The 17,353-nt window shown below is 30.6% G+C and overlaps 2 protein-coding genes across 2 annotated transcripts; one reads left to right on the top strand and one right to left on the bottom strand.

The window, feature by feature from the left end:
* The first annotated feature begins 402 nt into the window (after positions 1-402).
* Positions 403-1,003, top strand: LOC133029271 (uncharacterized). The gene is made up of 2 exons (XM_061101748.1): positions 403-649; positions 747-1,003. Exons 1-2 carry the CDS (start codon positions 482-484, stop codon positions 948-950), a joined length of 372 nt encoding a protein of 123 aa, XP_060957731.1. The 5' UTR covers positions 403-481; the 3' UTR covers positions 951-1,003.
* Positions 1,004-1,714: 711 nt separating this feature from the next.
* Positions 1,715-3,875, bottom strand: LOC133033523 (uncharacterized). Its single transcript, XM_061108345.1, has 7 exons — positions 3,454-3,875; positions 3,283-3,367; positions 3,114-3,209; positions 2,926-3,021; positions 2,630-2,773; positions 2,376-2,552; positions 1,715-2,220 (listed from the first exon to the last, which is right to left on the bottom strand). Exons 2-7 carry the CDS (start codon positions 3,319-3,321, stop codon positions 1,954-1,956), a joined length of 819 nt encoding a protein of 272 aa, XP_060964328.1. The 5' UTR covers positions 3,322-3,367; positions 3,454-3,875; the 3' UTR covers positions 1,715-1,953.
* Between the last annotated feature and the right edge of the window lie 13,478 nt (positions 3,876-17,353).

The following is a 17,353-nucleotide window of genomic DNA, read 5'->3' as shown; positions in this document are numbered from 1 at the left end:
AACATTTGTGAAAAATTAAATTTCAATCAACGTAAATTAAAATATTTAATGTTTACTAATATTGGCATCCCTACTAATATTAGTTAATGGATTTAACAAATATTTAGTAATGTAATATGGGACGTACACTGTTCACTTGATGGACCTTGTCAATTCACACAACACTAAAATATTATTTTAAAAGAAAGGATCGTTTCTGAGACATGACATGATACGCTTCCCAACGAAACAATCAGCCATGCCCTATTATGTTGTACGAATTAGGTTTTGAAATTGGGGTTTATTTTGGCACCAAGATTGATAATGTTAGAAAATTTTTTAAAAAAATTCATTTTCCCACCACTAACTCATTTGGAATGTACTCCTTCTATATATAAACAGGTGCCCCCTTTCCTTGTGAGTGACACACATTATCTCCACCATAGTTAGAAAAAAAAAAAAAAATTTGTACACCTCACTCAGAAATTATAGTACATCGCACATGGTGGCTGGTGGTGGAGAAGACTCATGCGGGTTCGATGGGGGTGGTCCGCCTTGGAGAAATTCACTTCAGGGACACCCCCATTGCTACTGTGGTGATCTAGCTTATGTTTGGACTTCTAGTAGTAGAGCAAATCCTGGTCGTCGATTCTTCGGATGTCCACACTATGTAAGAGTTTTGTCTTTTTAGATTCAAAAGTACTTCTCATTTATGTTTTCTGTACTTAGGCAGCCATGATAAACTAATAGGGTTATTTTCAACTCAGGAGAACGATGAAAGTCGAGGATGTGATTACTTTTGTTGGATCGATAAATCACATGGTAAGAGAAGTACAGATGCTACACCTGGATTGCGAAACCAAATCAAGATTTTCGAAGAAGATAAGAAACGCAATGAGAATGTTATTAGAAAATTAATTTTTATCATTTTTATTTGCCTTCTCATCATTGTCCAACTTATATTGCGTTGAAGATATGGGTTGTCCCAAAATGCAAATGTTTTGTATGTCTTATGTTCTCAAAACTTGTTTAACTTAATTGTGTAGAACTTAATAGAAGCGTGTGGATGATGACGAAAATTTCATTTGGTATGAAGTACCCACTACGTTGTCAAAATTTTATGTTTTCTACATTTCTAATTTCTGTAGCAAATTTCGTCAATGGGTTCAATGTGAAGTTGCAAAATTATATATTATTCACATCTTCGTATTTGTTATGTGAAGTAGCGCAATGAGAATGTTCTATATTCCATATTTTTCCTCATTACTATGTTATGAAAAACCAAATTTAAGGGGGCTATTGTTTATTTACATTTGGTTAGAGTAATGGTACATTTGGTTAGAGTAATGGGAGTTGATATGGTATGGTTTCAATCTTTTTTTTTTTAAATGTTCTCAAAACTCAGTTTAAAGTTGAATGACTACAAAGATTTGGTAGCTAACATCAAACAATTAACAAGTGACCTTTGTCGTTATTTGTAATGTTATAGTACATGTGTATACGGTTTAAGGAAAATTCGGTTTAAAGTTTAATGACTACAAAGATTTGGTAAGATTAGGCAAGTAACATGATTTCCTTCAAATAATTAAGAAGAAGTCACCTCTTCACCAAAAAAACAAATAAAGAAAATTAAGAAGTCACCTTTGTTTTCTGGTTAAATAATTTCTGTGAAGTACAGTCAACTACTTTGAAGTATGGGTACATTGTAAGAGTTGTTATGGTGTGAGTACAAAGATTTGCTAAGTATGGTTTAATATATTGTCAAAACTAAAATAAACACAAGTCTGTGAACATAATAACCAGTTCCAAACGTGAACTAATAAAAACAGATGTCTAAATCCAAATGCTCCGAAATCCAAACTAAACAACACACAAATAAGACAACCTATGCTCCCAAATCCAAACTACACAACACACTAATAACACGACCTATTAATAACACAACCTATTAATAACACAAGTGTTTTTCACACACTATTCACCATATGAAATCTTAGTCTTGGTAGACTGAAGCCTAGGGGAGGCTCTTGACGGGGGAAACATGTTTGCATTGCGAGACTTCGCTGTACTGAACCGAGGATCGCGTGGAGACTTTGACGGACTACGCAAAGGGGCCGAGGATGATGCAAATGAGCTGCCTTGTGCAGCCCTACGATCTTCAACCACTTTGGTACGAATTTCATTTTGTTCATCAGTTATGATCCTCGCAGCGATTTCCAAACGTGCCTCAACCGGGTGAAACTATGCCACAATACAGAAACAAAAACAAAAACTTAGAAAATGTAATTAACTCTAATCAACTTCACAGTAAAACACCGAATAAAATTTAAATTACACAACGTTAATCTCAATCAAACTTGCGTAGTACATTCTGAAATATTTAAAAAGTGGTATACCTCATCAACTACTTCTTCCTCATTGGCCACAGCGTCCATGTACTTCATGACGTATACTTCGCAATCTCGGTCATTGTCTTGTTGAGGAAGCCCGCGATCTTTCCTGTCAATTCTGAAATCCACGAAAGTCACATTCTTCGACCTATTCTCCTCAAACAAAAGGTCCAACGTCGACAACTGCAAAGGTATACAATTAGTTAGATTCAATGAAGAATGAGTTATTCACATCAAACAATGAAACTTTGCAAGTTTACCATTTCTTTCGTAGCCTCCACACGATACTTCTCATTCATTGCGGTGTGTAGGGAGTCCATAAATGAGACAACCTTCGACTTCATATTTACTTCGGCACCAAACCAATGTGGTGCACCTTCTAGAGTCAACACCGGCACAAACATCTACAATTGAATAGAGGAACAATAAAGTCAAAAATAAATTGAAATTACAGACCATATAGATATTCGACACTACAATGACCAATATGCATCGCTAACATATCTCAGTTTTCAAAATTACAATTAAGAACGACCATGTGTATATGATGAAGTACCTTGACGCATTTTTCGAAGTTGTCTTCGTAAAACAGTTTTGACCACTCCCGGTCTTTCGCAATCCTCTTCACATTAAACGAACCGAGAGTTTTTTGCTGCAAAAGCATTGTTCATCTTCTCAAGTAACAGAAATTACAACCAAACTGAATTACAAAATTTAAAATAAGCTGTACAGCAAAGCAATTACCGAGATGCGAGTGGGCATGTACCAAACACGAGGTTGGTCAGGTAATCGACTATCACGTTCGTACTTGTTCATTAGTATAGAAAAACAGTCAATGATCTGCAACAAAATGAAATATGATTTACACATGTACAATAAATGATACATATTTAGTTAATACTTTGACACTTACGGATCCCTCAACTTCTCGCAACGGTCGCAACGATGCCATGCACCTCCTATCCACTTCAAACTTTCGAAATTTCGCAAGCACATATCTGATTCAATTGTAATCAATGTAACTGTTATTAAAAATTTGTACAAGTATATCATAATGAGAAATACGAAAATAACATTTACTTACCCCGGATCTAACGTGTTGCTAAAAATAAACTTGTAAAACCCATATTGGTTACGGGGGATCGCTTCCTTCGTCTTGAATGGCCCGACAACAGTTCTGCCCGACTCAATGAATTGCTCGTACGCCTTATCGTTGAAGTCATCCTCAATTAAAGGCACATTCTCCGACTGTGACTTCTTTGATTTGACGAGGGCTTTGCCTTTATTCCAGAAAGATGCCACTTCGAGTATATCAAAGTCCTCATCGTCGAAGGTCTTATGTGCAGCACCTTCATCTTCAATAGATTTTGTAACAGATAGTGAAGGCGTACTTACAGAATCCACCACATTTTCGTCGGATAGACCAACAACATTAGTCTTCGAACGGACAGGGGACTTCAACGGGGACTCCTCCACGGCCTGGCTGCACTCCGCCTTCTTCCCCGTTTCCGCAAAGCAAAGATCCTCCTCCAACTCTCGGTCAATACCACCTACACCTTCTCCTTTGTCCATAAATTTCAAAGAAAATGATCTCAACTGAGACTTTAACTCATTCGAGATGTACTCCTTCAACTCGTTGATAGAGCTGACAAAGTGGTCACTGCTCTTTCTTCCTTCCGAGTCGGAGTAGTAGTTGGGCAGTATTACGGGATTCGAAGTGAGCGTTATCTGTTAAACATAACAAATTTAATTTTTCAAACCCAAAATAATTAATATCAACTGAAATCACTTTACCACATTGTAACCAAAATTCGATGTACCTTGTCGCTGTTGGGACCCCCATTGTCTTTCACAAATTTGTAAGCGGACTTACATTGTTTACTACCCCAAAAATCAACAGGAGCATTGTTCGGTCGACATATCCAAAGTTCCACTCCACGTGAGTCAAGTACACCAACTGTCACAAACAAACAATGTATTGGTAATACATTCGACTAATAAATGACAATATTATATTATAAACTGAATAAACACATTTACATAATTGAAAGATAACAAAATCAATGTACCTGGAGGAATAAGGTGCAGCCAGATACATTCTTCGTCGCCTTATTTCGGAATCTGAAAATTGAGTTCATCAGATACCTGAACCCCGCAGTCGCCCAGTTCTTGTGGCGAATGTCCCTGGTAACCCTAAGGGAGTGCAAGTACCCCGAAGTGATATCGACCCCCGTTTTCGGCGCAAGGACTGTCCCTATGACCACCAAAGAAAATTTAATGAGAAATAGGTCAGTTCGCCTCAACGCACTCCAACAAAGATTTCTCCAACATTGTCAATGACACGGTGTACTCGACAACGTTCAATATCTCCTCCGGATATCGAGTGTCACTATCACCCTCGGTGACTACGGGATCCCTCCGTCGTCCACCCCCATAACATCTCCGAACATCGCGGCAGATAAGTGAATTTTCCTCCCATACAAATCCAGTATGCTAGTGGTTGGGTCAACATGTTTGATTAACCAACTCACTAGTCGGGTGTCAACGTATGGTGCATCCTCTCTGATGAATGATCCAAATCCAGCATTTTGGATCACATCTTTCTGCTCCAGTTCGGTGTTCTTGCAAATCCTCATTAAACGGTTGAAGGAGCATCGACCGTACACAGATGCTTCTTCACTATCAGGAGCACCCTCTTCCTCATCCACCTCCACTTTCTTCCCCTTGGCATCAGCTGCCTTTGGTTTCCTCCCCCTTGTTTGCACAGCCTTCTTAGCGGGATTAGGGTTAGGGTCATAGCTTCTCCACTCAGACTTCTCCTCGTCGGTGAAACCTTTATATTGCACTTTTAATTTGTCGGTAGCCTGTAATATGAGGCAAACTTACATCAACTACAGAGTACATGGAAAGAATCGTAAAGTACGTCAAACAACCCTACGTCAATTACAGACAATTGATATAAAAAAATTAAGTAACAGTCGACATCAAACCTCTTTCTCGGTTAATCCACTTCTCGGTACTCGAAGGGCTTTGTAGTTCGCATTGCTACATATGGACATAATTTCAATCAAATATATAATAAAATAAATGTTAACCATCAATCACACGAGTAAACAACTATCCATCATTCAAAACTTACAAGAAATTTCTCCAACCAACCGCATTATCGTTCGGCTCGGGGGTGACATCCTTCTTTACGGGTTCATTTCCCCCTTTCCTTTTGCGTTTCCCAGCCATGTATGATGAACCTAACCAAATTAAAGATAAACAAATTTAAACAATAAGGACTACATATTTCAACAAATACACTATATAAAAAAAAAATTGACCAAAACACAATGAAAATCGTGCATTGTAATCACCCAAAATCACATCAAATCAACTTAACCATTCGGCATTGGAAAAATTCAGATTTCAAACACACATTTCATGCTTCTTCCATGTTACACATTAAAGTACATTAAAATGATGTGAAACTCTTTTCAACTAAATGATTTCCACAACCAAAACAATGAACAAAACAAACCTTAACTACTAACTCCCATAACTAAAAAGTGGTACAAACGAGTTGGTACAATCCGTGAGAACCAAGAACATAAAGCACACACATGAATAGACAAAATTCCCCCAAACTTAACCAATCTGGGTACCTTGTACCTCTTAATTCATAATGAACAGAGTACAAAACCAGTTGGAAAACATTTAATATCAGAATTAACAAAACAATGCTTCACTACTAACTGTCGTAACCAATTTCAATAACTTCTCCAATAATTCATATACACAAAAAATCCAAACTGCCATAGTTTTTATCAATACTGTATCTCATTAACTCATGAATCTTGTGTCTAAACCATCCAATTTTTCAAAACAAATTCATAACAATAGTCAAATCTAAACTACAACTTCTAATTAAAGTACAACAATCACTCACAACAGATAACAAAAAACATCACATTTGGTAAGTAACAATCTGAACTAAAAAATTTAATACCATAGTTTCTTTACCTAACTAACCATTCCATTGTTTTCCTTACTTTCAAAAAATTTTTTTCGGTCAATATAGGGCAGCCCACGGTAAAACATTTGGGTAAAAAAAATACACACCAAAATGACCATACACGTGAATCCAAAACACTTTCACAATAAAATTACCAAATTACCAATCAAAATTGATTTTCAAAAATAATTATTTTCCACCAACACTATACATACCAATGTTTACATTGCTTTTCTTTCTTCCATTACATTATTTTCTTAAAATTGTTTCACTGTATTAGGATTGTTAATCCTTCTGTTCATGATTCAAGAATCATGGCAGTGACAATGGTGAAAACAGAGAACGAAATCCAATCTTCAATAACTGAATATATTCACTATTATTGCATATATCCAGAGTACAATAGAAGAGTACTTTATATATTCATTACACACCATAACCAAAAAAAATTAAATCCAACAGACTATACTCGAAAGGAATTCCTCCTACCGATACAGAGATTGAGCGGAGATTGGGCAAGGGAAATAGTGCCAACAAGTTTTGCTATGCTTTCGGATGAAACCCTAAATATGACTTTGGTTTTTAATTGGGCTTCTGGTAGTGGGCTATGATTATATAGGAGATTAATTGATAATAGAATATTCCCAATACATCTTCAAACAAGTTTCGTACAATAGAACACAAAAACAAAATAAAATGCACATACACGGTTGAAGAACAACACTTCTCTTTACAAAAGTTTAAATCTTTCTTTAACAATGTTAGACAATTTTTCACATCCCCAAACTAAAGAACGAACAAACATGCAAAAGAAGAATAAAGTTGGTACATTCGGAGAAACTTACTTGTACACCGAGGTCGGAGACGGAGAACCAGAAAACGAAGTACAGTAACTCCGAACGTACTGCAGTTTCCTCCCCCAAATTTGAAAATAATTTTAATCACTACAAGAAAATGTGAAGAACAAGAAGAAGGAACTGTGAAGAAGAAGAAGAAGGAAATGTGAAGAAGAAGAAGAAGAAGAAGAAGAACAAGGAAATGTGAAGAAGAAGAAGAAGAAGAAGAAGAAGAAGAAGAAGAAGAAGAAGAACGAAATCTGAAGAAGTGTGAAGAAGAACCAAATGTGCCCTAAATACCCCACGAACCCACTATTTAGTGACTTTTCAAAATTGCTAACTGTTACCCGTACATCAAACGTCACACCTCACACGTCAATCGCCAATCGGTGTCAGTTTTTCAAAAATTAATTAATTTAAAATACAAAAAACCAACCGGTTACCATTTTTCCCCCCCTAAATACCCCTACTTTAACCCCAGCCATTAGATCATGCCCCAATTTAATCCAACGGCTACAGTACAATCACGGATTGTATTCCCTGTTTTGGCATAACGGGACCAAATCCTGTCCCTATATATATATATATATATATATTGCTATCAAAGTCGATCCCATCCCACTCCCACTGGAAAAAGTACAAGTCATGATAATCCTTGATGATGATGGTCCCATGAATAATAAAGTAAAAAAGTCATAATCAAAACCATTCAATGAATCTAATACAAAGGGTGAATACCTTGATTTATTCGATGTAATGCGAACTCTGTCAATTAAAAAATTAATTATGTCAGATTGTGTTTGGTTAGAATAATATATATACAGATTCGTTTCTATTACAAAATTGTTTGCATTATATATAATCAACGGCTGTGCTCAGATTTAATTGACTATTATTTGTGTTTGTCTCCAATTGTATAGACGAATTTTAAGTACATAATTGTCAGCAAAGAATATAAAAAACTAAGTTATTTCGTACCTTTTGCTTTGGGGACCAATAATTATAATAAGCTATATATGTGCCCCAACCAGTCCAGTAGTAGTGGTTCTAAGTTCTAACAGCCACGTTTCTTCATGTGTTTCTTCCTTTGTTCTCCATAATTTCAAAAATAAAAAAGAAAAGAAAAACCTACGTGTTTTCAATTATGGTGGAGGTTAGTTTTGTTTTGAATAAAAGGCATTTATAGATAAAATCAATTGAGTTAGACCTCACGGGGGGAGGCTAGTTAATAAGTGTTATATATTACTGAAAAAATCTGACTATTTTTTTTTAATTCTATGTTACCAAATTTTATTTTACTTAATTGGCTACATATATAGTTCAAAGCTGCCCAAACTACAAAGAACATTACTCATAATTAAGCTAGACACACCTTCGATCATATTGCACACAAATATGATAAAAGCACAGCCATAACATTACTTATTAATTTATGTTTATTATCTTTACATTAAAAATCCAAAATTGTTTACCCAAATAACTAGAACAGTTTCAAGAATGTTAGTAATTTGGGCTATCTAAGAGTATTTTTTATTATTATTATTATTTATTTAAAGGATTAGACTATACATAACATACTACATAGTTAATATGTAAAAAAAACAAATGGCTATATTAATTTGAAGAGGCGCTCAATTTGAGAGATTTTGGAACATATATAATTAGTTATTAATATATTTTGATGATCATGAATCATGATCAGGATCGAGGATTGACTTAGCAATTTGTTGATAATATTATTTTATGAAAGAGCAATAATACTATCAGCATAAATAATCTTAATTTATTTATATATTGAGAGAGGCATGAACACCAAACATGACCTTAATTTGGTTTATTAATTTGCATGAAATTAAAGGAAGTACCTGTAGCTACTAAAATAAATTATGAGTACGTACCTAAAGAAGAGATATGTAGATTCCCTAGACGTGGGTTGAAAGTAGAATCAATTAATGCAATATTGAAAGTGGTTAAATAATGTAGTACTTTTGGGGGACGCATGTGACCTTATAGGAATGGAGTCGTATCATATAAAGTTAGTATACTGGGGTTAATTTTAGGAGACAAAGACTAAATAAAGGGCTTATAGCTAGATAGAGAGTGTGAACGGATGGAAAAAAATTGCATATTTGACTGACTATTAATTAACAATAATACTACTCAAGAACGAGTCTCGAATCTTGACCGGTTACACGTACAATCTTTGATTTAGCTAATAAGCTGTCTCCCATATTAAGCACAAATAATCCACAAACCAATATATATTATATAATGTGTTTGTTCGTCCTAAGTATTTGAATTTGACTTTAAATGAGGAAGAAGAAGAACTTGACTTTCATCTTCATCTTCATCCCCCTATGCTTTAATTAATTTCAGTGATAATGAAAACAAGTTTATTGTTCCTCAAGAAATATATTTATATGTATATATATAATTGAAAAATGACGTCGATAATAATAAAAGTTTTAAATTACACATATCTAAAGATTACATATTAATGCTTCTTACAAGTATATTAATTAATAATTTCAAGTGATCGTCATGAGTGATGTCATTGTAAATTAACTATTCGTAACAATATTCGTAACAATTTTTTAATAATTTCTCGGAGTACTAGTTTTTTAACATTTTTTAAACATTCAATCTCTTCGATCTGAATAAAAAAAGGACAATTAGATTTATGAGTTAAAAAACATATACATAATTACATATGCTACAAAGAATATGGTGTAAATGAGTGCCATAAAAAAAGAATGGAACAAATTAACGAGATTCTACAACAATGGAAAAGAATTACTAAACTGTGATATATAACGGACTAAATATTATTAAAAACAATTGAGCATTTCATATTAAAAAAATATATATCGGTCATATTTAATTTATTTTTTAATTTAGCATATATAGTCTTGGGTTAGAACCCATCCTCTCCTTTTTTTCTCATCCTTCCTTTGGCTTTGGTCATATTTAACTTTACCTATGCCCTACTACTAATGTGTGGGGTGAAAGTGTGAGCTGGCTATTTAAGTACTTACTTTTAGAGAGATATATATTCATATACGAATTGAATTGAGCTCCCCTTTATATATTAATTAATTCACTTTGGTCATTATCAAATATTGCTTTTGAAGGAATCCAATTAAAATTTTCCACTAACTAATTATAATTAATAGCTAGTTATCACTTGTTTATCTATGTGCACGTTTTATTTAGGTGCACCACTCTGCACCCAATATATAAAGACCATAGTCCATATATATATTCACTCAATCTCCCTTTAGCATTATAGAATATAAAGATGTTACTTCATGCCCCTGGCATGCAATTAAATTATTATCAACTTCATGAGTATCTTTCGTGGGAAACAGCTATTAGCAGTAGCCAGTAATTATATAATCCTTTTCACTTTCAAAAATTAATTTTAATTGGAGTATCTTTATCATTACAAGCTTGCTCACACGAAAATTAACTAATAGTTTATTTGAAAATACTTACAATTTTAATTTATTCCCATATTATACTAAAACAAAGTCAAGAGCAAAACCATACAATGAATTTAGTAACACTATGCCTTGGTTCGTGTAATCACTAGAAGATCATATAGTGGCATTTTCTTAATCATGTCAGATTTTGATTAAAATAAGATTAATTAATATATAGTTTAAGATTTTGATCTACCTAATATCTGTTTCGATATTCAAAAAAAAAATTAATTTTTTATAATAGTGTACGTTATAATTTTTTAATATATTATTTGAAATTTTGAAAAATTTAAAATAATTTATAATATATAAAGTAGTGTTCACACAGTTTATTACTTTATTCACACGTTAAATAAATTATTTAAACTTTATTTTCGGCGTGTTAATTATTTCTCTAAAAAACTTAAAATTTTACAATATATCTTAAATAACTGCATCATACATAATTATGAAAATCTTCCAAATAATATTCTAAATCAATATATTATTATTTTTTCCTTCTCTCAGAAGTAGGAAGTAAGATTAGCCTATTAGGGTTGCCTTATTAATTGGATCCAAACGTGTAAATAAATTCCTAAGTAAGATTTAATGTAAGTTTTTTTTTTTTTTTTTTTTTTTTTTCCATATATTCATTAATTTGGGGTAAATTACAAAAGAGAAATATCCTTATTAACGTCCAAAAAGGCATATAAACTTTTAAAAATATTACATGTACAAAAATACAAAAATATAATTAACTATATAGTAATTAATAATTTGCCCCTCTAAAATTAGTTTTTTTTTTAAATGTTATTCCCCCAACTAATTATAAATCCTCCCTCGATCCGTTAGTATATAAGTTAATTTTATTTTACAAACTGTAGTTTCGGGAGACATTTTTATCAAGGATAAAGTAGTCCTTAATATTATATGCATTACTCTATAATTAATTTATCATGAGCCTATAAATTTAATTGAAGTTGGTTTTATGTAAAAAAAAAAAAAAAAAAAAGAACAGTTCAATTACAGCCTCAATTATCCGAAGCAATTATTTCATTCCATGGAAAAATACTGAAAGTACTTTTGCAGTTGAATATCATAAAAGGCTCTTATAATTAAATAAAAGTATCCCAAACTTTTTTTTTTTTTTTTAATTTTGATTGTGCATCGTTTCTTTTTCTGGTTTCTTCTACATATTATTTACTTTATATATAATTAAGCACTCATGAAACATTAATCCTAGAGTTTCTTCTCAAAATTTTAGTAATTTTATTAGTTCCACTGGAAGTACCTATTTGAAAAGATAAATATATAAATAGAAAGGAACATAGATATAATATAAGTATGAAGTGACCAACAAAAGTTATACTGAAAAGAGTAGGAAAAGAAAATCTCATTAATACTGCAAAGTCCACTGTACACAGCCAGGATTTTCATACATTAATTAAAAATAAAATCAAAATTGTATTAACATATATAGCATCTTCACAATCATAACCATCATCATCATATGAGATACACCAGCATATATCAGCTCATCGACGGCTGGGAGTGAAAACGGAAGCAACAGAGTGAGCCAATCCGACCACTATCCCCATCTTCACTTGGCCTCTCTTTGGGATCGGACGGCTAGGATTTCTTGGTGACATGTTTCCACCGTTGATCATGCTCGAATTCCTTGTGTAGCTTTCCATCTCTTCTTTCTAGTTCTAGAAATACTAGTTGTGAGACCGAGACTTGAAAAATATAAGACTTGATTTTGGGGAGTGTTTTCTGAACTTCAAATGGTGGTTTGGCTTCTCAGTTGGTGTGTTTGGTTTGGTACATAACACAATAGCCAAGTTTTCTTATATAGACTTTAGGTTTACGAAAATGCCCTTCTATTTTGGCCATAATTAAAAGATATATATGTGACTACATAATTGCTTGACCATTTTACCTTATTCCAGATGAAGAGACATGACACATAATAAAGCCACCAATTAAATATTTTAGTCTAAAGTTAATTAGGTAAGGACATTACAGATCATTTTGATATTAATATATTAAATATCTGAGAGGATATAATGTGATGGGAAAGGAATGGGGTCTGCATAATGTAGTGAGTGATTATAATTTATGTTGAAAATTATTTTTTTAATGTTTCAAATTGCATTTGGCTCACGTGGGTTTTTAACCATTATAAAAGGTTAAATGGATTTTCAATATAATATACGTTTCAAAATTCAATTGAATGTAAGAAACTATAACCTATGAGTGGGGTCTACAATACATAATTAGTGTTGAATCTTCATATTTGTTAATGCCAAGTTGCATTTGCTCACGTGGTTCTTAACTTATTTTAGAGATTTTTTTAGGCCCTATTAAGTATTTTTAGATTTTAATGAGCAAGGTATTCATGAGGCCCTGTCTCATCACTGCATGTGTACACTCTTTTTCTCTACTTCTTTAATTGATACTAAATAGATATGTACTAGTATTTCTTTTGCAAACAAAATATAATTAAAGAGGATATGCCAATATTCGATCTTATTATATAATTAATCTGATAAAATATCCCTGTAAAAATATCATTTTTTTTATTAATATATATATAAAAAAAAATCTGATAAAATATCTACTAAATCTATACAATAATAGGTTCGAGCAGCTTAATTCAATTAATAGATAACCACGCATGCCAGGACTTTAGTTTTTATTAAAACTAATTTTTAAAGTGTATTTTATGAATGAAATACTATTTTATTATTTGTTATGTAGCACAAATTCAATTTAAGAATCAAGACACTACGTACTGTCTCTCGTTGTCCATAATTAAGTTTGTTTTTTTAGATTCTCCATAATTAATTAAGTTGATATATATTAATATTCTAATTAAAATTAGAAATGATTAATAATTGATATTTTTGTTTACTGAATTGAGACCTTTCATTTTCCTAAAAATAATAAGAGATTTGCATTCAAAGTGCCTAAAATAGTTTTTTTAACTCTATACATATTCTTAATTTTTTTTTTTTTTTTACAACTATGATCAATTATGTTTTTTTTTTTACGGAATTCACATAAAGACAACAAAAAAGAACGTATGTAACCTTAATATTAAAATATCTTCTTTTTATAGTCTGTAATTAATATATATAATATATATAATATTTCTTTTTGGTAACGTGGATATAATAAATGTTCACAACATGCACTTATATATATAAAAAAAAAAAAATTGTAGTCTCAATATATATACATGATTTTAAAATTATTGCATATTCTAGAATTAATGAAGTATTTTTTTTTTAAAAAAATAAATAAATTTATAAAATATTAATTGATAATTTTTTTAAAATTAAATAAAATACTAAATTTTAATTTTTTTGTCCAAAGCTCTTAAACTTCTTGGCATGTTGTTAGTACTTGATATTTAACCGATCGACTCATGTATATTAGAGATAATAAAAAAGATATTTTAATATTTTTGTAATATATTTTTTTTTGTTGATTATAAAAATATCTCTAATAAATATTTTCAAACGCTCCATAATATCAAAAACTCAATTTTAGTACGAATCAAGATTCTATGTTAAAAAGTTGTGTGTTATACATTGATAAATTAATTTAAGTTTCACACATCAACTAATTTTTTATTTATTAAAAAATTAACCATCTATATATACAGTTTTTTCCCTTAAAATGCTCAAATTAATTGATGTCAATGAGATTGATTTAATACACTGTAAAACACAATTTTTAACAGAATATCTTGATCCATTTTCGTACATTACATTATTCAAAATCTTCAAACATTTGTACATTTTTTTTTTCAGGCGCTTTATTTTTCTCAAACGTACTCTGCAAATATAAAATGACATATAATTGCCTTTAAATTATCAATAAATAAAACAATTAATTAATTCGTCATGTCTGTGTGTATATGATTAGTTATGAGAGAGGGCACATGTGTGAACAAATTATCAGAAAAATATAAGTTAGGTCTCTAATTTCTTGAGGTTGACCTAGCTGTCTCAATTTGTCTAGTAGTGATTACAATTAAACAAACATCTTTCTACACATATATATTTGAAGATTCATATATATCCATCTTCTTTCTTTATATAAATATATATATATATATAAGATAAAAATACAACGCACAACAAAAATTCTTGCTATTTTTATTACTATTAAAGAAAGACATAGATATTCGAATGTTTTTTTTCAAAAACAATTGTTGAGTTTAGAATAGAACTACTTGCTAGTTAGGAGTAAGAGGACGTTTCCTAGTACGAGACTCGAGAGGACCGGCCGGAAAGTAATCATTTTTCTGAAATATGATGTCTACAAATTGATTAACAAAGCTTAATTAATTATTGTACTTGTACGTATGTAACCATCCAATTTTAATGTGTTCTACTAAAATTTAAGTTTTTGAATCTATTTAAACAGCTAGCTTATATTATACAATACATGCATGTAACAAAGATTACATATATATAAAAAAAAAAAATACAAGACTTCACTAGATAAGCTTACGGTCATAGTCATATATATCTTATGGGGTGGTGTCCCAGATTAATTAGCACTAGGTAACTAACCAAATTAAAAATTAAAGTGGCCTAAAAAAGTCTTTATTATTCTAAATAAAATATATTTTTTAACTAGATTTTCTATTTATTATTCCCTTGCTTTTAAAAAAGGGTCCGCACTCATACCTGCTTTACTTTTTATGATTCACGATTATTTTTTTTGGTTAAATTAAAGGTACACTTGGTTGTGTAGCCATATGTTTTAAATCACGTAATATATATCCAATCTATCTTTAACTTTTATAATATATTAAATTATTAAGATTAATTCCAAATAATAATAATAAAATTGATTTTTTATAAAAAGGAAAATATACTGCTTGAAAAAAATTAAAATGTGAATATGTACCTTTTTTGTTGGAGACAACCATATAAAGTACTTATGTAGAACTTAATTGATAAATGTTCAATTAAAAATTAATAATGTATCTTTCATATATGACAAGAAGAGAGACAACTTTGATAAATTAAGAAAGTGTAGTACATAGAGATGAGAATATATTCAGACTACATTATTGTCAGTGGTATTATAACTAATTTAATAATTTGAAACTAGATTATTTTTTTATTAATTTGTTTGCTGAGACAAAGGGTAACCATCAAGACAATGAATCTTGGGAGACAGAACATAATGGCCCTTGGTTCATGTATGATGTATCCACCAAAATATCTAGGAAGAAATATTGGTTAGATTATATTTTAAGATTTTGTTTAGAAAAATATTAAATTTTGAATTTCTGTCTCTTAAAATGTTGGATACTATCTTATTAATTATTAATGGGGCCGGCGGCCATGCTAGCAGCCTCTGATTGGAATATGATTTTTTTCAAATAGAAAATCTACAATTGGAATATGATTTAAATAAGTCACTGTATATCTTTGGCTAGACTTTGATTGGATATAAGTCGTTTTGTTTGTAGTGACTCATATTCTGACTCTGTATATCCTTGGCTAAACAATTAGCTTGTTGACAAGAAATTCTTCTGCACCGACGATTATAATAGTGTGATTTAGATCATCACTCTCTCAAAAAAAAAAAAAAAGTCACTGCCCCCAAAATTCATGACCTATTATTAGATTAGTCCATTTCATGTATTTTAAGCTTTTTCTTCGATTTTCGTCTTTTTGTTAATTTCCAAATATATAGGCATATTGTAGAAAATCGAAGGTATAGTTAGTTGCGGTATAACTACCTGCAAGTAATTTTGAGTATATAACAGATATAAAGTTATTAATGAATTTTTTTTATTAATCCGATAACAACACTCACAACAAATGAGTTATAATAGCTAAAAGTTAAAAAATATAATTAAAAGCTTAAAATTGAGCTCTAACAAATACTTTAAACCCTTAGCTATTATACCTCATCCCAAACTCCAAAGAAAATTTCTCTAAATTTAGCTCATGAATAGTGAAGAGGTAAAACATATATTTTATATTTTTTCTTTCTCTCTTTCACTCAATTAATTAATTTTTTATTATTTTTTTTTACTCATTTTCATATGTACTTTTTGTTTTAATTAATAATATTTAAATGATATAGAAAAAATATAAAAAAAAAACTGATGCATGATGTAATATAAATGTGTGAGGTAAAATAAAGCAAATAGTGTTTTGGTGAGGTATTTTAAAGGATAGAGTAAAGAAGAATTCAAAATAATATTTTCATTTAAGACAATAAAATTTGTACTAATAAAGCTTGATAAAAAATTATTAATTTTACCTACTTATGCCACAAAAATTATAAACTAAAAATTTTGAGTACTTATTTATAAAATATTTCAAAAATTAAAAAGTTCATTATTACATTAGATAACATCATTATAAATTTTTTTACTTTTAATTATAATAAAACTTGTGACTAAAAGTTAAAAAGTTATAATTAATTGTAAATCATCTTGTGATTAAAAAATCTGTGGTTAAAGGTATTAATAGTTATAAAAATCACATTTTATTGTGACGGACCCAGAATTTTTATTTAGTGGGGGCTTATTTATCATTAAAAAATATTTATACTTATATTATAATCACTTTTCTAGATTTATTTAATTTTGTGAAGGCTTTTTTATTATTTTGGTCTACAATTATTAAATTAAAAAAATTACATTTA

The sequence above is a fragment of the Cannabis sativa genome, chromosome 1, assembly GCF_029168945.1.
Source record: "Cannabis sativa cultivar Pink pepper isolate KNU-18-1 chromosome 1, ASM2916894v1, whole genome shotgun sequence".
Lineage (NCBI taxonomy): Eukaryota > Viridiplantae > Streptophyta > Magnoliopsida > Rosales > Cannabaceae > Cannabis > Cannabis sativa.
The sequence above is the reverse complement of the archived record's forward strand: the minus strand, read 5'-3'. Positions and strand labels throughout refer to the sequence as shown.